The sequence below is a fragment of the Squalius cephalus genome (assembly GCF_949319135.1).
Source record: "Squalius cephalus genome assembly, chromosome: 5".
NCBI classification, from domain to species: domain Eukaryota; kingdom Metazoa; phylum Chordata; class Actinopteri; order Cypriniformes; family Leuciscidae; genus Squalius; species Squalius cephalus.
In genome coordinates this window covers 7,563,304-7,587,428 of record NC_137126.1, presented here as the reverse complement: position 1 = coordinate 7,587,428, position 24,125 = coordinate 7,563,304, and the positions used below count along the sequence as shown (strand labels likewise).

At 37.6% G+C, this 24,125-nt stretch overlaps 1 protein-coding gene across 2 annotated transcripts in view; it reads left to right on the top strand.

Moving 5' to 3' along the window:
- Positions 1-24,125, top strand: part of doc2b (double C2-like domains, beta) — a 228,462-nt gene that overhangs the window by 198,857 nt on the left and 5,480 nt on the right. For both annotated transcript variants that reach the window (XM_079872550.1, XM_079872551.1), the window contains 4 exons: positions 3,922-3,996; positions 6,066-6,175; positions 19,850-19,976; positions 23,820-23,977. In XM_079872550.1, coding sequence (XP_079728676.1) covers positions 3,922-3,996; positions 6,066-6,175; positions 19,850-19,976; positions 23,820-23,977 — 470 coding nt within the window. The remainder of the gene's footprint in view (positions 1-3,921; positions 3,997-6,065; positions 6,176-19,849; positions 19,977-23,819; positions 23,978-24,125) is intronic.

The window sequence follows — 24,125 nt, the reverse complement described above, 5'->3', positions numbered from 1 at the left end:
CTCTGGCTCTCTGATATCGGCTCATCTCACACATGACTGCACACAGCGGCGTCTGGAGGACCGTCCAGGAATCCTACCTGAGAGAAAGCCTGCTGGGAAACGAAATGCATCACTGAAGCATGGATACGTACTTGCACTATATGCTGAATCTATATTAAAATGAGTTTGTGTGTGGCTTGTTTTAGCTTGTGATGTTCAAATGCTAAAAATTCAATAGGCCTTCTGACCAGGGCTTGACATTCACTTTTTTGACCACCAGCCACTGTGACTAGTGGTTTGCCAAAGTTACTAGCCACTCAGCATTTTCACTGGCCACAATTTTGAAGTCGATACCATGGGGAAAAACTTCCATATATATATTTTAAATATTATCCCCAAAATTTCGTTATATTAGGAGGTATATTAGGCTGCTGTCACTTTAAGACCTGACGCACGGACCCATTATACTGTTGCACATGCGTTTTCTTTCTCAACTGTGTTTACGTGAATACTTGCCAGGACTGGCATTTTGACATTATTGTGTGTGTATTCGACTGTTTAAGTGCAATAAGCAGAAGAAAAGAACTCAATTTAGTACTGAGAGGCGGCTTTATGTGCGCACACTTTGGGTGTGAGCGCAAAATCTGTGAGAATGAGTCAAATTATGCGCATTGTGCAATCCCACACCGAAATTCAAGCCCTGCAACACAAACAATATTCATCCGGAGCACATGAGTGAGGGGAGGCGGGTTTCTGTGTCAGCTCGCTGTTGGAGAGATGAGAGAGCAAGAAAGCGCAGCTGGTATCGTGTAACTATTCTGTGGAAAATTAGTATATTTCAGTATCGATATGGATCGAAAAATCTATATTTTTTTACAACACTACATTGCACTTAGTTTATTATTTCAGATGCCTTTTTAAAAGACTACAATTGAAAAATGTATATATTATGTATAAAATTAAACCCACCAAAGTGGCTAGTAGGAGTCACTGTTACACGCCACTAAAATTAAATCCACTCACATTTGGCAGGTGTTAGTCAAGCCCTGCTTCTGACCTAACAGAAAAATAGTGAAAGTTGATTCAGTGCTATGTTTAGTATGTGCAGTGTGTAAAAAAAGTAATGGCCTTTTTATATTTTGTTGTTTTCGACTTAATTTAATTTTTATACCACTTATCATCAGAAACACTTTTTCATTTTAGCTCTTCAATGCGATCTGAAATAAGTAGGAGATAATGTACACTACCATTAAACAAAAATATTTTTGTAAGAAGTCTTTTATGTTCACCAAGGCTACATTTATTTCATAAAAAAATACAGTAAAAACAGTATTATTGTGAAATTTTATTACAATTTTAAAATAACTGCTTTCTACTTTAATATATTTGAAAATGTAATGTATTCCTGTGATGGAAAAGCATTTTCAGCATCATTACTCATGAATTAGTCATTACTCATTACAGTCTTCAGTGTCACATGATCCTTCAGACATCATTCTAATATGCTGATTTGCTGCTCAAGAAACATTATCAATGCTGAAAACAATTGTGCTGGTTAATATTTTTGTGGAAACCGTGATACATCAGGATTCTTTTATGAATAGAAAGTTCAAAAGAACAGCATTTAATTAAAAGCTTCAGAGGTTGTGAGGTTGTAGAGATTGCATATTCAACTGTTGCTCTTAATGGGAGACAGTCAAAGAGAAATTCGCTATTAAACAAAAATGTCATGATATCTTGGCACAGCATGTGGGAGACTCTGAAGCCGCCTGGAAGATGCTTCTGTGGTCTGATGAGACCAAAATGAAGATGTTTGTCCATTAGAATAAATGGCATATTTGGCATAAGCTGAACTTTGCACATCAGAACGCTACTCCATCCCCATGGTGAAGCACGGTGGTGGCAGCATCATGCTGTGGGAATGCCTGGCAGGCTTGTAAAAAGGCTAAAGCAATGCAAATCCCAGAGGAAAACGTGATGAAGTCTGCAAGATCCAGATATACAGGACTGACTGAAAAACAACAGTGTTTATGTCCTGGATTGGCTGTTTCAGAGTCCACAACTCAATCCAAGAATTTATAGGTGGACTCTCTCATGATGTCCATCTCTGCAAAATGGGAGAATGAATTAGGAAAAATTGCAGTGGCCAGATGTGCAAAGCTGATAGAGAACCACACGCGCACAGACTCAAGGCTGTAATTGGTTTTAACATGTTTACTTATAAGATTAGACAAATGTGTTTAAGCCACTTCTTGTTGTGTGGTCTTTCTAAACACTGTCTGGAGTAGCCAGAAGTTCTAAGTGCTACAGCTGAATGCACAGACTTGGAAAAAAAGATATGAGTAAATACTGGAGAAAGATATTCTGTATTACATTTATTTGTAAGTTAATTCCAGGTCATCTTTGCACAGAACCGTAGTGTTAATGAGAAAACCAGCTAAGAACTGCTGCAATATCACTTAACACTAACCCTAAACCAAAACTGCACTTTATTTTACAGTCATGTTCCCCATGTACGTACTATATACTTGCCTTATATTACCCAGTACTTTCTTAGGTAAATACACATAAGTGCACATACTGTAAAATAAAGTGAAACCCCAAAACTTGTTCCTAACCATATAATAAGTACATGTTGTTGATAAATATTACTCAATACTTAAATGTATAATTACACTGTAACAAGGACACTTTAAAATAAAGTGTAACCAAATTTTTATATATTTACAGCACTATTAAAAACTGAAAAATCATGTCCTTTGATTATTTTTCCTTTTCTTTCTCTCACTAACTTTTCTTGAGCCTTTAAAGAAATGTGATTTTATGCCAGACGTCTCTGGAACGACCTGAAGCTCTTTCAGCAGTAGCTCTCTGTGGGAATAAACTTGATTTAATTAGTGCAAAAACACACTTGGCTGCTGTTTACTGAAGATGATAAATACTTTTCTTAACTTATGCTGCAAAGTTGCATTATGCAGACAGCTAAAATGAAAACCATCATTTGGACCACAAAAGTAAATCCAGATTTTGTGTGGATCATGCTCCCTTAATCAACAACATTCCCCACAAGGTTTCAGGAAGACAGCAGTGCTTTTATCCGACTGTGAATGTGATGGAAAAAATTCATTTATCTTGCATTATTCAGTAATACCCTCTGATATTGATGGGCCTCAAGAACTACACAGCCCTACTCATCCAAAGTCCAATGCTACCTCACTGAATCCCACTACAAAGACGGTAATTAAGCAGTAAAGCAGAGGAGATGATGGGTGTCAGGTGTTGCAGAGGTTTTCAATAAGATCAATGTTTGCCTCACATACTCTCTGACAGCAGACAGTGTTGTCTAGCTTTGTATTGATATTTACTCTAAATCCTTTGCGACTTAATAGTTAATTCACAACCCTCATGTTTAATGTGGATCCTCAGAGACCCCAAGGCTGTTTAAATAGCTATTAAAAAAAAACATACTCTCGGGTTGAATCTTATGAGAGCTGATTATAAACAAAATTTCAGAAAGCATAACTTTATGTAAAAATACAGCATCTTTTATTATTATTATTGGCACCAACACAACTGCTCAAATCAAATAGATTGTATGTCTGATATTACTGCGGTGATTGGGCTTTTTATGCTGTGTCCACCAAAGTGCTTGAGCTTTTTGCCATTTCTAAACTGCATGTTAATAGAAAGCTAAGAGCTGCAGGAGAGTGCTCTGCTGTCATGGCACGACATCACCTCCAGCATTTCTAATTAGCTTATTTGGCTGGATTTGAAACGCTACGTCTTGTTAGAAAAAGCAAGAGTTCGACATGAATTGGATATCTAAAACCTGTGGAATCTATCAGGCTGACATGGTGATTTATGCTGTTGACTTCACAGGATGTCTAAAAGTGGTTGTTTTTCATAAGTCACACTTTTTTTTCTTTTCTCCCTGTCTCTCAGGGACTCAAACCAATGGATCACAATGGGTTGTCAGATCCCTATGTTAAGCTGCACCTGCTGCCTGGAGCTAGTAAGGTATGTGCCTGCTCACAACTTATACATCCCAAAGAGGCTTGTAGTTATATTATTTGTATGTTTTAAGGCAGTGGTTCTCAACCAGGGGGTTCGACATATGGTAATATGTCGATAGTTGTTTTAATGAAAATTCTGATTATCAATACAGTCTTTAAAACATGTTAAAACAGACAATGTTAAACGAGGTACTGTCTATCACTGTTCAATGTCCATGTAGTTAAAATTGCATTTGAAATTACATCAGATGTGAGGTGTTCACAATTGAAATTCCTAAAATTTAGATTGATGGATGGATAGATACTTTTTTATATTCTACCAGACATCAGACCATTTACAGGACATTCGCTCGGAAGGATAGAAGAATAAAAGTAGCAGATCCGCCATTGCGTGCAAAGTTTATACTGTAATAAGGAAAACAAAACAAAAACAATAGAGAAGGATATGCTGCTTTGTTTTGTTTCATTCTGTTTGTTTCATTGCACTCTTCTGCGACTAACTCAAAGTACACCACAACTGTGCGTATTGCCATTTCTGTCTCAACATTCACCTTACTTGCACCATCTGCCCTGTCAAAAATTGGGCATGAACCCTTCTGATGACAAAAATTACGGGCAGAATGTGGATGGCTGAAGTTACTTCAGTCTCTTGAGTCTGAGGCGTTTAATTTAATGGGCCCTATCATACACCCGGTGCAATGTGGCGCGAGGCACGACGCAAGTTTCTTCTGCTAGTTTCAGCCTGACGCAGTTATCATTTTCACGTCCTGCGCCACGTTGTTTAAGTAGCAAATGCATTTGCGCCATGGGCGTGCTGATCTGAAAACGAGGTGTGTTCAGGCGCATTGTTGGTGCGTTAATATTTTGAGGCAACTGAAATAGACTGCGCCGTTGATCGACAAAAACCTGGTCTAAAGTCAATGGCGCAATTTTTTTTTTTTTTTAAAGAGCGCATTAGTAATAAGCGCCTATAGGCGGGTGCACAACACGTGTAACTTTGTCCCGTAGATGGTCTGCTTACGTGCTTTAACCTCGCGCATGAGCAGATCCGTTTCCTCGCTAGAAAAACATTCAGTTTTTCCGCTTGCAATTCCACTATGTAAATAGCGAATCCGCAATGACGTGAGCGCAACTGAATGGGAATGGGAGATGAGACTCTGTTTTTTTGCATGTTACGCCCAAAACACACCCATTACTCATTAAGAGAATAGGGGCAACCCTTTTAGACCATTTTCCTGTCGTTAAACTAGCAAAAATGGATTCTGACACACACTGAGTGCACTTGTACTTTAGACCATGCGCTTAGATCGTTAAAAAAATGTTAAAATATTTTTTTTTCCATAAACTTACTTCAAGAAACAAACACTACCTTAAGATCTAAATTAAGTTTTTCCTTGTCACTGGCCAACCTCTGTGTGCTACAAATTACCATCATGCATCTCATTATGATCTGTTTTTGACCTGTACCCTCCTTGCTCATCTTGCCAACAATCCACTTAACTACTGACAACATAAGACTCCTCTAAGTCATCCTCCTTCTTTATGGATCATATGCCCTACAGTAGAGCTGAACTCTCCTTCACAGGGTTACAGAGTAATCGAATCGGATAGGATATCAGAGTTACCCCATTAGGATTAGGAAACACCTCACAGATGTGCTAGATGAAACAAAGACTCAGGCGTTAATCACACCTGCTTTAATCATTTTTCCATGAACACGGAACAGCATAGTGCCTGACACTCTTTTCTTCTCCTTTTTCAATAAATGATTCAAGAAGGTGCTCAAGCTTTATAAAATACTTGGAAAGCTGTAAGTCTTGGAGAGTCAAACTGTGTATAATTAAATGTTATATGAGCTGTTTTATTTACCATCAATTTTAAGCGTGATTTGCCATTTTGCAACCTTGTTACCAAAACTTGGCGCATGTTTAAATACAGAGTTTAAACCCCTGATTTGCCTGACATGGTGAAATGGAAGGTCTGGTATATTCTTAGCTTGTGCTAAGAATAAAGACTAAAGAGTGCCAGTAAACACAACCAGTAATCTACAAGCAAATCTATCATTTCTTCTAGGCCAATAAGCTCCGCACCAAGACCCTACGCAACACACTCAACCCTGTCTGGAGTGAGACCCTGACGTATTATGGAATAACAGATGAAGATATGGTTCGCAAAACACTCAGGTATCCAATCACAATCTATACATTCATTACTTAATGTGAATTTGATATGTCAAGGCCTCTGCAAAACTCTACAATTAGACAATTGTGTCTGAACTGGAAATGACAAAAGCTTATCCATCATAAAGAAACGACTTAGTGGAGTTTAGCGAAGGGTAAAAAGACAGATTTGGGTAACACTTTATTTCACTTATCCACTTTAGACATTCTACTAACTATAAGTAACTTTGCAACTACCAGCCATTGGAGTATTAGTAGACTGTCTGTTTAATATCTGCTAACACTTTATTTTGATGCTCCACCAACAGACATTCTACTGACTATAAGTAACTTTGCAAGAATGTCAACTTATTCTATTAACCCTAACCTATCAGTCTACTACAGTCTATTAATACTCTGAGAGTTAGCTGACATGTAGCTGCAAAGTTACTTATAGCTAGTAGAATGTCTAAAGTGGACCATCGAAATAAAGTGTAACCTACATATTTGCTACAAATTGAGAGAGAAAAAACATTAGGTTCATTCCCATGACGTATAGGTGGGATAAAAAGAAAAGGATATCAGAGAAAGTGGCACGCGAAGCAAATCAACTTAAGTTTAATGAGGGCTTTTCAAAAATGTCAGTGGTGACTGACCTAAGGTCCTACTTTAATAAGAAAAAATAAAGCATATGTATGTTTTTTAATTAAGTGTCCATGGTTACATGATTCCCATGATCCAGTTGTAATTGGGTGGGTCAGGTCCACTCCAAGCCCCATGTAGTGCTGAGCCTGAGACCTAATTACAAGCAGAACAACCATTTGCCTTCAATGATTCTTGGATCGCTGCTATAGAGTGTAGTGGGGTGTTATAGCATTCATAAAAATTAAAAGCCTCCAGTTGAAGGACCAGTGAAGGAGGTTGAAATTTACTTCTCACCCTGTCCTCTAAAACTGAAAGCTTACATCATGTTTAGATCTGGTTTCTGGATCTGCGTCAGTGTATCAGCACTCAGGAATATGGCAGTATGTTGAGGAAGCAGTGTTTGCTTTTATCCTGTAAAATTGCTTCATATTTCTTGGACGTTATGTGACCCTGCAGAGCAATTATCTGGATCTAATCACTCAAATTAGCTGGCTGCTCATGCCATTACATTTTCTTTGTCAACAGAAACAGGGCATAGAAAGCATCCATTGGTTTTCTCTAAATATGTTTTTGGATGTAAAAAGTAGGGTGAATGATGCGCATTGGCCTTGGAAACAAGTGGTGAAACTTACGACATTTTGTTGTTTAGACAGATGCTATTCAAATATCCTCAGTGGTGTTACTAGAATGTGGGGCGAACAACGGAAGTCAATATGAAGAGAAATTCCAACAAAATGTTGCCAGGAAAAAAGAAAATAGTTTTGAATGCATGAAACGTTACCTTTGCAATCCAAAATAGTTAACGGACCATTTTCGGTGCTTTTTTCTCGCAATTCCAAGGATATTTCTCACAATTCTGCAAAGAAAAAATTTAATTGCAAAACATAAACTTGATAATCTGACTTTTTTCTCAGAATTGTGATATAAAATCGCAATTGCGAGTTATAAAGTCCGAATTGTAAGATATAAACTTGCAAAAAAGTAAATATGGCGAGATTTAAATGTTATAGGTGTCACAAATTGGTTGCAATAATGAGAAAAGGATCTAAATACAGCAGTCTTCATTTTATTAATAACAGTTTAAATTAACCAATTTAAAATGCGAAGTAGAACTGACAATGAACTGAAAGAAACACTGGGCTTAAATAGACCGAACAAACCAATCAAAGAAACGTGAAACACCTGTGACAACTTAATCAAACCATTTGTAACCTACAGTAGGAGGCTAACTGAAACAGACAAATGAGAGAAAACATAACACAAACTCAGATTATCCCTAACAATAAATTTAAATATTTTGTTATGATGTAACTGCAGGGCTAATACAATATGCCCTCTATGAACTGGATATGTGAATATTGTGTAGATCTATTGTTTACATCAAATTCATGCTTTAAATGCAGGCTAATCATCACAGGTTTCAACAGTCCAGTATGTCTGTTTAATGGCTTCCAACCATATATGTTTGTGTTGAGCTTCAAAGTCAGTTCAAAGACCATTAGCCAAACTTTGACGATGGTATTCTATAAAAGTGAAGACCATCATCCAAAAGCACAAGATTTTTTTTCTTATTCCGTGGATCTTGCCGTTTTCCTCCACGTTACCACTGTTTTTCTGCCTCCTTAATAACACAAATGCCATAATGCAAATGCAGTGATGTAACTCTGAAGTCTGTGTAAGACATTTTACATAAAGATTTTTGTATAGTTTTTGTAACCTGACTCTATAGATGTCACATTGTTGTCTTGCGTCATAATTCAAAGTGGAAATTGCTAGAGGTCTTCAGACTCAGTGCTAACCGCTAATCAACCTATCATGACTCACCTTTGCAAACATTTGAAAGTTTTTCATGTCATGTTCGTTATTTTGGCCTCCCCTTTTATACACGATGTTGCCTGGTGATTTCTCCCCAGCTGAGATATCATTGGCCCTTTCTGAGTGACATTTAATGCCTCGCAGACATGACTGTAGCATGTGTTGTTTTTCACGGAGCTTGATTGTTTAGTTTGCATTGAAACCCTGTGCGGTGATTGAAATGCTGCATTAGGATAATAGCACAGACAAAGTGGCTGTAAAGATTACACCACAGAGGAACATTAGTTTCCACTTGTGTGTATCATTACATAACAGCTGTGTTACACTCACAATATCCCTCAAATCCATTAAAAGCAGATTAACCAAGTTGCCTGAGTAGATAACCCACTTGGCATTGTCTTTCTAGATAAATGTTGCAAATGTAAGAAAAGGGTTTAATGTGTCAGATAATGAGGTCAAAAGTACAAGTCTAGCAAGCTATACACATTAAATGAACATTTTGATTCAATCTTATCATGGTTAATGAAATGAATGTCAGTAAATTAAAATAACAATGTTGTATAGTTAATTTAACTAATATTCTGTGCACATACACTTCAATGTTGCACTTGCTGTTGGCAACTTGTACAGAAAATGGCCATTGATTACTGACAGAGCACTTTTTGGTCTTTTTCAGTGTGAACCATTTATATGAGCTGACAAAGCATTAAATGGGAATCCGATTTCAATTTGGTGTTGATTAACTCTTACTTAATATGGATTAGGTTTCCAATAGAAAACTGCTTGCAAAGGAAGTCGTTATTCTGAGGATTTTTATACCTACCATCAGTCTGTCTTATATGCACCACCAGTATATAGAAATGTCCTCTGGAATGAGGAGAAATATTATCTAATGTCCCAATACTGTGACCAGATAGCTTAATACCAGTTTATTGGATCTCATACGTTTTCATTTGACTATCCTATGACTAAAAGATAAGACGCTATTAAAGGGTTAGTTCACTCAAAAGTGAAAATTCTGTCATTGTTACTCACCCTCAAGTCGTTCCAAACCCGTAAGACTTTCGTTCATCTTCGGAACACAAATTAAGATCTTTTTGATGAAATCGGTGTTTTCTTTCACTTCATTGACAGTCTACACAACCACAATTTTGACACTTCATGAATTCATAAAGAGATCGTAAAACTAATCCACATGAATTAAGTGATTTAGTCCAAATTTACTGAAGAGACAAGATCACTTTATATGATGAACAGATTGAATTTAAGCTTTTATTCACATATAAACATTCATCAACTCAAGCACGTTCGCTTGGCGTGTGAGAACCATTGAGGTTCAATCTCGTGTTACACAGCATGTTTGAGCTTTTTTGTCTCACTTCATAAGCCCATGAATAATAGTATAGAATACTGATGGGGATAATTGTAATCCTCAGTTATCATATCATAAACAATATGATTTAATGTGATAATTTTTTTTTATTGAGTGATTGATTGAAACATTGATGACGTATGATATCTGCGTGAGCAGGTGCACAGAGGTATGCAAATACATAAGTTGACAGGCATGGTGGACAATGTGTCATTCCATTCAGACTGAATGCAATGATTGGACAAACATTTTATGGCCCTAAGCCTTCCACAGACAAGATATATACATATAAATACATTTAGACCACTTAACTTGGTGATTGTTATCAGGATGTGAAAAGAAACTTTCAACCCGAATAACAAAAAAAAATTCTGGAACAAATTGCCTGCCATGCCTTTAAGTATTAAAGCAGTTGATTACTTTGAGATATTGTTGATTTGGATAAATTGGTTATATTATTGAGTTGTATTTAATATAAAATATTCTTTCTCAATGCATTTATTTTAATGGAATTATTACAATTGACACTTAAACACACTGTAGGTTTATACCAAACGATGGGTGATAGATGGTAGTTAAGAAAATGTGACCTGCAGTCTCTCTTTCCTGAGCAAAATCTGAGGCTGCAAGATGCTAAAAACTTGAACACCAAGTCCGTGATGGAGTCGTCTAGACAGGCCAGAGTTAGCGAGACCAGGCAGTTATTGTGCGAGTTGCTGGCTTTTCCCGTTGAGATTGCAGCGCTGTGTTTGGTGGCTCCCAGATTTGTCTGGACTCTGAGTGAATTAATGAGGCAGAGAGTCTACGCTTCAAAGGTCACATTTCTGTTCGTAAGCGGTGCAGTAACAGGTTCATTCAACACAGCTAGAGGGAGGTGACGCTGGGTGATTTACAGTTTAGAAAGGTTTAACTTCGGCCTGGGATGAGGATTTAAGGCTTAATGTTTTTAGAGAATTAGCTCTTTTGGGAGGAGTCTGTTGTTGATATGATCTGGACATATTGACAAGTTGACTGAAATCCTTAAAGGAGTTTTATGTTTTTGAGATGAAGTACAGACGTATGCATGTGCGTCTGCAGACATCGGGGATCGGGGAGTAACCACCTGATGATTCACCATTGCTTTTCTTTAAGGCTGTCTTAGCCAGTTTCCATGGAAACCCAAAGTCTCCCTCATAGGCAGTTCCTTTAGGGATCGCTCTTGTCCTTCACGTAAATAAACTCCAAGCACTGGCATATTCAGCGTCTCACCTGTAGTGTTTATAAAAACTACATTTTCATTATTTCCTCAAGCAGCGTTCTGGCACTTTATAGCGCCTTAAATTTCCTCAATAAAGCCCTGACGGTCTGTGCCTACATCCCAGTGATAAAATTGTTGTCTTATGTCTGACTCAAACTTGTCTGCTCTCGATCATTCTGAATGGAGGGTACAAATGAAAAGAGATGGGCATAAAGAGAAACAGAAAGAGACAAAATCTCTTTTAATTCCGTATGTGCTCCAGCGAGTAATTTAGAGGTTTTACACTGAAAATAATTGAAACTATTTTCACAAATAATTACAAAGGAATGGCAATTAACACATTGAATTGAACATGACATTTTGAAATAGAAATAGAAAGTCTGAAATAGTATTTTCTTGTAAAACATACTCGAATAATCTTTTTTACTAAATAAAAAAAGAAATTCGAATAAAATAATTTGAAATATACATGTGGCTGGTGTGTGTGTGTGTGTTTGCGTGTGCTCACGCACATGATTATTTTTTATTTTTTGGCCATTAACCATTTCAACACAGCTACTGTGTTACAGCTACTCAATAAAATGGATTACTGTTGCAAAGTTCAAAAATGCATGCATCAAAGTATACTAGCTAGTTTACTGCTGCATCATCTTCATTGAACATGGATTGGATCCATTTAATATTCAACAGGCCAACATAAATACAACAGAACAAAGATATGAAATAAACAGTGCTTTTCAGGTAGGACTAACAGTAGTTCTCAGTTACAGAAATTGAATAAAGTAATCAAATGGAAGATAACACTGCTGTTTAAATTTTATATATATTATTCCTAAAGTTAAAGTTACAAAGGTTATTCAGCCAAGCAGTCTTTTGTTGTTTGATTTACATTAAAACAAACAGCAGCGAAGCAGGAATATTAGGCTGCTGTCACTTTAAGAGCTGCATGGATCCAATACACTGGTACACACGTGTTTTATTTCTTAACGGTTTACGTTCACTTAATCCATAATTGACTGTGTTTACTAGGATACTCGCCAAGTCGAATACTCGAATTCAAGTCCATTCAAGCACAAGAAGCAGCAAAAGAGAACTGAACTAAACTGAGAATTCAGTATTCACGCTGTCTGAGATTTGGCCTTCCGGGCGCTTGCTTTGGATGTGTGTGCACTAAACTTCTCACAGAGCGAGTACCAAATTGAGTACTCTCGCATCTTCTTGTGCTTGAATATTTAAATTGGCATGGCTTAAAAACACATGCAAAGGATGAACTTTCCGTTAATTTGTTTTGGCAAAGCATTTAATTCTAATTTTATATTTTGCTTAATCCAATGTTTAAAAACTTTGGATTATGCAACAGACATTATACAACTCAGTGCTTTCACACAGTTAAAGGGTTTGTTCACCCAAACTTTTTAATTCCGGCATTAATTACTCACCCTCATGTCATTCAAAACCCGTAAGACCTTCGTTCATCTTCGGAACACAAATTAAGATATTTTTGATGAAATCAGAGAGCTTTCTGAGCGCTCCATAGACTGAAACATTATTTCCACTTCCAATGCCAAGAAAGGTAGTAAAGACATTGTTAAAATAGTCCATGTGACGACAGTGGTTCAACCTTAATGTTGTGAAGCGACGAGAATACTTTTGTGCACAAACCCCCCCCCCAAAAATAATGACTTTATTAACAAATATATTCCCTTCCATGTCAGTCTCTGATGCTGTTCACGTGAGCGCCAATACTGAGCCGGCGCTCTGACATAGAACCTGATTTTTTTTAATAAAAATGTAACTTAAGGCAAAGTAAATACTTTTCAGATAATAATTTCATTTAAGTTTGGTTTACAGCAGTGGTTCTCAAACTTTTTGGGTCACGCCCCCTTTAAAAAATTTTTTTAATTCTGGCGCAAAATAATTTCACTAAAAATAAAAACAGAAAGATTTTTTTATATTAAAAAAAGTGCAAGGAAAAACACCTGCAATGCAATAGTTTCACTTTTAATGTCATTGAAACATTGAAAAATACAACAGAAAGAGACAATAATAGATCAGAACTTAACTTTTAATTCAAAAAATGCAAATATTTCAGTCATGCTTTGTATGAGCAATATATAATCAGTGGCTGCAGTGGGCTGTGTTGGCGGTCGCCTCGAGCTCAGATTCTTGTACGTTTTCTTGCTGGAAAGCGGCGCATTCACAATAGCAGCTTGTGATGCCGTTCGATGAAGAGCTGCTTTTCTATGATGAGGAACTTTTATGTCAGGCTTGTTCACGGTCTGAAGAAGAACTATTCAGTGGATGTGTGTTCAGTGCTGCTTTATAAAGGCAGAGCGCACTTAAACACCGTTGCAACAGCTTTTTTTGAGAATCACTGCATGGTTTACAGTGACAATATAAAAGCCAATTATTTCATTTAAAAATACGTGTAATATATCAGACGAATATTGAACTCGCACAGTATAAATGACAAACAATTCTTTATTTATAAAAGTATATAACTGCTTTTACAATTTAGAAGGCAGTGACTCACAAAGCAATGATTTCATTTAGGGATCCTTGGCATCAAACGTTTAAAACCCCTTGTTTTAGAGGATATGGGGAGTCAAGTTATATAGGAAAATAAAAATATAGGAGCAATAAATGTAATATATGCAGATGTATGTAGAATCTCAGGGAAAACTTTATGGACAGCTTCACAAAGAGACCCACAGCTTCTCCTATAGAGTGTAAGTCAGACATGTACATGATGTCAGGCTTCAGTCTTTCACACTTTCACACAATGGAGCTCTGAGGTGTTATCTCACTCTAGCATTCAGTCTTTCCCATTATTCACCACACCTCATTTGCCGGCGATCTTCATGTGCCGCTGATGAACATCAAAGTGGTGTTTTAGTGGCGGGCTATGGCGAACTCCTCCTGTGGCTATGAAAGCATGTGATTTATCTGAAAAGGCGTACCTCCATTGCCAACATCATCTCAGACAGTGACAGCTCTATTCAAAGCCAAATTACCCTCACAAGTGGCACACCTCTCATGCCTTTATACCAGAGAAAGCCATTAACACTTGTGCTTTAAGAATACAAGAATACTATTTGCAAACACATTTGCCGGAATGTTTACAGACAATTAAATACAGCTAGATGTGCTTCACCTCTTATTTTTCTTGCTTTATGAACAGGAATTATCTTTGCACATTAAAACAAAGAGAAATACAATAGGAAGCCATTAGAAAATCTTTTTTAACAGCAGGAACCCTGTCCTCTTCCAAACTCAAATCACGAGACATATGTGCATAGTTTATTTTAGGGCTGGGCGATATATCGATATAAAAAATATATCTATATATTTTTGAAATGCGATATGGAATTAGACCATATCGCATATATCGATATAGTTCAAATTTGCGCTGTGATCCTTGCTCCCCGCGCCCCCTCCCCTCCTTTTCCACTCTGCGTGTGTTTAGAGCATGCTATGTTATGAGAGGCGAATCATGACTTCTTCAGAAAACCCAGCACAATAGGAACTACCAGGCAGTGACATAAGTGTACGCTGAAATAAAGTTTTTCAACTCAGAAAAACGGACTTTCTTGTCCTGTCAGCCGTTATCCTGTGCTCGTAGCGCACACTCAATTGCACGCGCAAATGCAGCGCCGCGCGCTGTATCGCCTCACTGATCAAGTGCAAAATAAACTACGAGCATGCAACGCCGTTACGTTGTAAATTACACGAAATAAAAGTAATGCAGATATGATTTTCATTCTATTCACCAGGAGCAGTTTCCATGTTTCATTAACAGTTATCGTTAATATTGTGTATTCACCATGGTAACTGTCGTTTCCATATTAACCCCAAAATGCCATATATATATGTGTGTGTGTGTGTGTGTGTGTGTGTGTGTGTGTGTATGTATATAGGCAAATTATAACATGTTTACACAAAATTTGTTTATATATATTCAATGTAAACTTTGATAATCATATAATTAATAAATCACAATTACAATTCGAAGGGAATAATCGGCAATTATGATTTTTGTCATAATCGTGCAGCCCTAACTTAAGTGAAGAAACCTGTTTATTATTTATTCATTTGATTTTGCAACTGTTCACTGGAATAGCTGGTTTCAATAAAACTACTTGTGACATGTCATATTTGGCTTTGACTTTGACTGAACATTTGCTCTCACTCTGCGCAAAAAATATCGGGATATATATCGTATATCGATATTCAGCCTAAATATATCGGGATATGACTTTTGGTCCATATCGCCCAGTCCTAGTTTATTTATTGTCCTCTTAGCGTTCTTTTAGCTCAAAATATGCCTGATCTTAATTTCTATTACATTTTTTGGATGTCATTATAATTTGGCCATCTTCATGAACTCTCACATTTTACTTCCCACTAATATTTTCAGTAGGAATTTAACATATTTAACTCACTAGAATAGTGTAATTTATTTCATGAATGAAAGTGAGAACTCATTTAATGTGTTCAACCAATTTCAACATATCAATTTATCAATATATGCAGATTTTGAACGTTCTAGTGCGTTAAATGTATAAAATTCCTACTTTACATTCAAAATGTGAATATATTTGATCAGAAATACAGCAAAAATCAGTAATCAGAAATCGTTCTAATATGCTGATTGGGTGCTAAAGAAACATTTATTCTTATTGTCTGTTAAAAAAATTTAAAACATTTTGCTGCTTGATATTTTTTGTGAAAACAGTGATTTAAATATTTTTCAGGATTCATTGAATTGAAAGTTCAAAAGAAAAACATTTATTTGAAATAGAATTTTTTTTTAACATTGTAAATGTCTTTACTGTCACATCAATCATTGATCAATTTCAATCTTTCTTGCTGAATAAAGATATTAATTTATAAGAAAAAAAGCCTTAACCCCAAACCTTTGAACAGTACTGTATGTGTGTCAGCGTTGGTTGAGAACAAAACGTAATAAAAGGCTGGATATACTTGCATCAGTCCAATTTATTTAAACACAAAAGAAACAGAGCACACTGCCAAAAAAAACACGGTGAACAGAATAACCAATTTAATCATGACGAGAACGGACAGTAACTGAAGCAAAACCAAGGTTATAAATACACAGGTGAATGAAACTAACAACAGGTGAGACACATAATCAAATCAATGTGAAACCATAGAAACAGAACACTAACATAGGAAACCAAACTGAAACTCACCCAAAACAGGGAATAAACAAAATCACAACAATGTGTCTGTGTATTAATTGCAGTAATTATATATTTTTTTATTTTTAGAATATATTTTAGTAAGCACCGTTGCTTTTACATCTGACAAATTTGGACTTTTCTACCCCACATTATTCAGAAATGTCTTTGCAAATTCAAGGCCATGCACAAATATATATCCAGCTCACACAGAAAAACACAATGTACTGTGATTGCTTTGAACAAAAATCCCTGAACTCCCTGCACATTTATCCAAGAGGACAGCTGGCATTAAACATACACCGTACCATAGTCAGGCATAATCAAAACAAAACCATTCTAGAAACAGCATAAAGAGCAATGCCGTCTAGGGAAACAATCCTATCCACATGTAACATAACAGGGGAAAAGTGGCTTTATTAAGCAGACCTTTTGGACATGCCTGAGTGCTGCGCCAGCTGCCCCGTGCCTCATTCAAGACTTTTATCAACAGGGGAAAGAAAGTGTGATTGCCAGTTTACCTGAAACATGACTGAAGTCTTTGGAGAGCTGAACTACTGAGTCAGGCTGAACGCTTTAGCAATGGTGTGTCACAAAAACACATCTAACTTCCAGATGGGAATAGAACAAGCATTCAGGAATTCATTTTTGATGCAGTGGAGAGGTAACAAATGGAAATAATGTGGATTGGGAAGGATTACGTGGATGTCCTCATTGCTAGACCTTTGGCATTGTTAGAGCTTCAGTGTTTCATCTCAGCCCCCCTGAAAATCTTTAAGATTATGAGGATATTTCACTTTGAGTCTTCCTCTGAGTTGTTAAAAACGTTCAAGTGTGGGTCAGTAAGTATTATCCTTCCATTATTGGGTGGCAATGTTCAGCTCAGAGCACAGATCTCAGATGCTTGCTCCTCTTTTCTCATCTGATAATAAAATAAAATGCAACCAAATACCCCACCGTTCAGGCTGAAATCCTAGAATCACCCTTTCTGCATTAGTCATTTTGATGTATTTTATTGCTGGATGTACTGATGGGGCTATTTTCTATAGATTTAAATGTTTTTAGATCATAAACTATTACAGACTACTCTGTAATAGTTACTATTCACCTGAAGTGCCCCGTATGTTTGTTCGTCTGTTTCTATCTCATGGGGTTTTATGATATTTCTTAGTGAGGGAGTTGAAGGAATGAGTCATGTTATGAGGTGTAAAGCATGAGGATTACGCCAGTCCTTGAAACTGAAACAAGTATACGTGTCTAGAGTGAAAATATATCTGGATTTTATTGTCTGGATCAGTACTGCTGCTGTGAGAGACAAAATGGACTGGGTAGAACCTGCCTGTTTTTCTTCTTTTTTTCCAAAAAGTAAGGCCTTCCTTCGAATCATATAGGAGAACTTATTAGATGGCACATAGCCATAAGAGAATTAACAGTGCATAAACTGAATTCCTTGTCATGCTTATCATGACGTGCCAGCTTTGAATGTGCAAAAGCTTCAATGAGATTTGTGAGCTTAGACAGAAGACAGTATTTTCAGTAAATGACTTGCATTTTGGTCTGTCCCTCAAATGATATAGATTCAGAAGACCAATATTCAAATTTACTTTTAAGGTACTTTTTATGATGTGTTTGGTATCCTTTTTTAAGCTTGACATTATAAATCATCCACTTATTGTATGTATACACTATGTAACTTTTAGGCCCTTTAGTGGTTAAAAAACCAAACTGCATGCATTTTGCGGAAGAACATTGTTTTGGTGGTGCTTTGGCTCTGCGTGACTGTGCGATAACTAAAAAGAGAGAGAGAACATCCTACTGCTCATAAAACATTCATTACTAGGCTTTAGAGATATAACCAGTTTAGATGGAAAGGATCTCAAGCTGACTAGCTGAAGACATTGCTGTAGCTTTACCCATTAATAGACACGATAGACATTCCTTGAAAATAAATTCCAGCGCAACTCTGTTAGAGAGCTACATATGGCAATTTATCTGTTCAATAAAATATCTTACTCGCGTGTTGAGTAAAAAAAATGCCATCTCCACATCGCTTTTACACCATTTCAAATCCCTTAGTTTTCCTCATCTCCGAAAAACCAAGCCAATGTTGATTCTTGTTTTATTACGAGCTTTCGCATTCTCTTTTTGCCGGCAGACTCTCCTCTATTCTGCGTTTTTTCGAAACAGGTGATTTGCCAGAGTTTGGAGATTTAGCATCTCCGTGTCAACCTTTCTCGCTCGTTGTGACCACTAACCTATGCCCCTCCCACACCGTTCACACGTCAAACCAGCTGGAGCAACTTTTCTCTATTTACGGATATGAGACGCGCACGGGAGAGTGTCGTACAGTACTGTTCAAAAGTCACTTAAGCCAGTTATTTATATATTTTGCTGTAGTGTTTCAGTAGGAATCCATTGAGATTTTTGTATGCACAAGGAGTCTGACAACAGCCGGCATGATCCACACGGTGATCTCACCATTATCAAGTCCGTCTGTGATTGCATGAAGAAACTGAGACAGACTAAATCCAGAAGAACTGCGGCAACGTCTCCAATACCGGCTGTTGACAATTGTCTCTTTCTGCTGTTGACCAATTCATCACCATCTTAAACACATGGATTTGTTGTTATTCTGTCCATCTGTTCTTGCTGTAAATGAGAGACATCAGCAGAACGTTCCTTTTTCATGTGTGAATTACTCATCTGTATCCAGTCAAATGTTATTATTGACCTGTACAAAACTAAAAGAAGCTGTGCCTTTGTTCCTACCCCCACATATCAAGTGGTTCTTGCCGATACTGCAAATAGCACAGAAAACTCATTTCACAGTGAGCAAGCTCAATGCAAATGAACATCTATAGTGAAGAGATAGCACGAAATCCTCCCATGGAGCTTCTGCTATGAATTTGGAATATATGGGATATACTGAATAAATGGTTCTGGTCACACTATGTATTTGATGGAGATAAAATGTTTATCAAAATGTAATGAAACACAGGTGGTGGGGAATCAGTTTGCAGTGCCCACCTTCAGCACTTGACTGGATATGTGGACGTACTCCTTCAAATATCTCTTTGACTGAACTGAGTAGATTTTTTTCTTATTTTGGTTTAGACGTGGGCCAAGCCAGTTCTAAACAGAAATAAATAATGAATATTTATCAAGTGTTGATAAAAAAGTTTTTAAAAAAAAGTTTAGAAAAAAATATTGTTGTTTTTGTCTATTATTTCTTTTGATATATTGACATTACATTTTCATACAGAAAAATATTCTGGGACCATGAAAATGTTGTGAATATGATCAAAAATGCTGGCGCTGACTGGCAACCTTGGCAAGAAAGAGTTCTAACAACTCTCTTAACTAGCTGTGTAGTTCATGGCAAGTCTACAATCCAGATCTGATACTGTCAATCTGTTATTTTCGTCTAGGATTTCAGTGTGTGACGAGGACAAATTCCGCCACAACGAATTCATCGGCGAAACCCGAATCCCCCTGAAGAAACTCAAACCCAACCAGACCAAGAGCTTCAGCAACTGTTTGGAGAAACAGCTTCCTGTGAGTAACACAGTCTTTTACTGATCAACTCTGTTCAAGAATCAGTGTGAAGACGGAAGGAGCTCAGTTGTGCTAATCATCAGTGTGGTTGTCTGTGAGTGATGGAGAAATTGAGGGAAGTTTGAAAGCTACATAAAGAGATTCAGATACCAAATTGATTAGGACGTTCAAAGTGACTCTCATTAGAATCAACATACTAATTAGAAATCAATTATCATTGAAGCAACATCCTCACATCCATCAACCATCTGTGACAAACGTGACAGGTTTACAAACACCAGCACAATGTGATAAAGCTATAGGCTGCTCACTGTCGGAGGAAAACTAACAACCATACACACATTGTATCGCCTGACTAAAAGCACCTTGATTCAAAACCTGCCACATCCTCGAGGGAATACATTTTTGTTTCACTGACAACCATGTATGATGGACACAGACCCATTAGGCACGTCTGTTCGTATACCTGGGTCATACCTTATATCTGAAATGCACTCCAGTCACAAACTAAACCCAGCTCAGCAGGAAGTCTTTCGTCCTCGCCGCGCCTTCAGGCACACAGCTCTGCTAGGATCAGCCCAAAACACTGCTTTATATGTTCTGGCAGGAGACGGAACGAAAACGTTGAGGAAAGCAGTTCGATACACTTCCTTGTAGACATGTCGTCTTCATTTGAGGGTGGTGGATGTAGGTTTTAAGGCATCTCAAAGGACTCCATGGGTTGACAGGATGAGCAAGTATTGGGTGGGGGATGATCTCATTTAGTATCTTTTATCAGAGTACCTTTTACTTGAAAGGCAGAGGTCGTATAAACCTAGACATTTTCAGTAGCTGAACTGAATCAAAGTTGAATTGATAGAATTTTTTTGCTTTTATTGCTATTTATTACACAGCTTTCTGAAATGCTTGATTCTGATTGGTCAATCTCAACATTCCAAGGTCTGTTATTCCCCAATAATGGATTCTTTTATGTCTCTGGATCACCCTGCTGTGGTTTATTATTTGTTTATGATAACAACCAGCTGGATTTACATTTTCCTCTACTTATCATACATATATCCTCTACTTGAGCAATATCAGATGAGCAAGAATGCTATTGTTCTGAATTTGGCTGTAGGCATGAGTCCACAATGTGATGTTGCTTTTATATAACAGTTTAATTAACAGTTCATATTTTAGACACAATATTGCCAGTTACTTATGAAAATAGTTCCAAACAAAGTCAAAGCAGAATTGACTAATGCACGTATCCAAGCAAAACAATGTAGTGGTGTTTTGTTCCTGAATTAATCTGTTTTTTAACTAATCGGTTGAATGAATGAATCAGTAAGCACGTTTACATGCACACCAACATGCTGGTAACTACCAAAAATCTATTTAAATTGGCCTCTTTTACCAGTTTACATGCAAACCCATAAACTCTCAATGCAAGAAAAACATGTTTACTAGACTTTTTTTTTTTTAACCATTGGTGACATCAAAACGTAAGCATCCATGTATTACACTCATACTATTCTATTTATTTTATGAGTTGTGATGTTAAATAAATCATTAAAAACTCCAGAGTATGCCAAAATGGCAGTGGGAAACTTGTACAGACTCATTCTCCTCTAATGTTTGCGGTTTCTATGACTGTACCACTGCTCCTTTGGCTGCACGAGATGAGAACACATTTTATCCTTTCTCAGGTCAAGAAAGATATATTTCCTCCTCCCCTACAGCTAAACACTTGCTCTGGTTGAATGTGCTTAAATCTGCAGAAACCATGCTTTCCTGTTACATATCACTTATCACACAGCTCTGCTAGGATCTCCATTGCTTTATATGTTCTAGCAGGAGAAGGAGGACTTCAGTAAGCTGAAAGAACGCAGGTTAAGGTGTTTACATGGCGAAATCGAGGTAATGAGCAAAAATCTCGCTGTCTATTGGTTTGTTCTTCAGCTGTTTATGACCTTAAAGGAACGCGTTTGTGACCCACGTCAGCTTTCTAAGCATAATCAGTTTAAGAGAATGTACATGTAAACACACTCAATGACTCGCTCATAAAGACAGTCACTTGTCGCAACTTACTAGTGTAAAGATGTAACCTGCAGAAAATCCAAAAATCCCCACCAATAAAGCACAGACTGATAAAGACAAAGTCCCTTTCGAGAAAAGTCAGTTCACTCGGTGGCCACATTTGCAATGCCTCCGGGCAGCTGTTTCGGGCATCCAAGACCAAGTCCTATTTACTTAAATTGGGAAATCCTGAAATAACATATTTCAAATCAGCAAGTAGTGTTAAAAACACTTCAGACTAGACCTGCCAATATGCATGTGTAATGGTAGTAAATGTAGTGCAGGTAAATCTCACTCCCCTGATCTCAAGAGGCGCACTTGCGACTGATGCTAGAGACTGCGGTCTTTAGCTTCCTTTTTGGCGTGCCTGCCTCCCATGCCGGAGACGCCGGTTCAAGTCCCACTCGGAGTGGGGCAAGTAGGACTGGAGGGGTTACACATGTGTGGTCATAAATGCGAGGCCAGGACGCGTCTTAGAACACTTGAAGGTTGTTTGGTCCGCACCCGAGTGGGATTGTTGTATTCTTTTGAACCCAAAAGATCTGCGCCAAGGGGGGAAACGAACTTGAGTTCGATACAATCGAACCAAACAAGACGGGTGCGAATACACCCTTAGACACAAAGACAGTGTTGGGATGTGCTCTTATAGACCTGAGAGTGACTCCACCAGCTGGAAAACAGTACGAACCATGTTTGTTGTGTGAAGAGACTCTGTAATGTGTATGAGAGTATGTGTGTGTGAGAGTCTGTGATCTCCAGTGGGGACGGAAATGAGACAGCAGTGTGTGGGGGAAGAGCAGAGACGCCTCTTCCACAGCTAATTAACTTCATGCTTGATGGCTTTGGTGGGTCCACAAAGTTCTGAGAGAGAGAGTAGATTTACGTCACATTCAACAGTTGCAATATTCCCGGCCCTGATTCTGCTTTGTCATAAAATGTCTAGACAAGAAAACATTGGAAAGAAGAGAGTTGTGCATGAAACTAATTGAGCGAATTAATAAATTATCTACTGGGACACAACACTTGTGTTTTAATAGAATGTTCTGTCTATTTATGAGTTGATAATTAAAGCCGGGCTCAGACTACAGGAGTTTTTAAATCTTAACCAATTGCATTGTAAGGAGAATCTTCTTCACAGATTTTCTTCTTTCAAATGTCAAACCTGCACACACAAGATTTGAAAATCGTTTCGCATCACACACTACAAGATATTCTTAAGATTGTAATGCCAGATGTAGCTCCTCACGTGTTCTCACAGGCAGGTTGGATGTATACAACATATATACTGTGTTGCAGCAACTTGCTGAAGACATTATATGAGGAGACATTATAAAAGCAGTCCTGTTGATCCCAAAATTCGACCAGCCGTTCCTCCATCTCCGTTATCCACTGGATCTGTACAGCTGCTTGTTTCACGGTCACTTCCGTTAATCCTAAATATCAAACTTGGTTGATATTGTCAGGACGGTCCAGATGTGTCCGTGAGCAGATCGGGGGGTTCAAGATTTGATCTGTAAACGCCTCACATTACTAGATAATCTGTGCCGAACATCAGAACCGATCAATGCCCTGGACTCATATTAATTGGCATAAATTGGGCTGAAACTCTGAGTAGACTAGTCTGAGCCCGGCTTAAAGCAATCAGATTCATAGAATTGCAACAAATGAATGCTAGGTTTCATGTTTAAGTTAAAATATATTTATTTGTATTATGTAGTCTACATCCGTCTTTTTTATAGTTCTTAGAAGCTGGACTGACTGTTTTCTATTTGTGTGTTGACACAGATTGACAAGACAGATGACAAGTCTCTGGAGGAGCGAGGGCGCATCATGATCTCTCTGAAGTACAGCTCTCAGAAGTCTGGCTTAGTGGTTGGCATCATCCGCTGTGCCCATCTCGCTGCCATGGATGCCAATGGCTTCTCTGACCCCTATGTTAAAACGTAATTCCTACCTCCCTCTATCATCTGTCTTTTCACTGTTCTGTATGCTGAAATTTCACTTGTAAAACAAGTTTTTTTTCTGCACCAAAAGCACAACACAACTGTTCATGTGCAGAGGTACTAAAATAATCGGAATCCACATCGATTT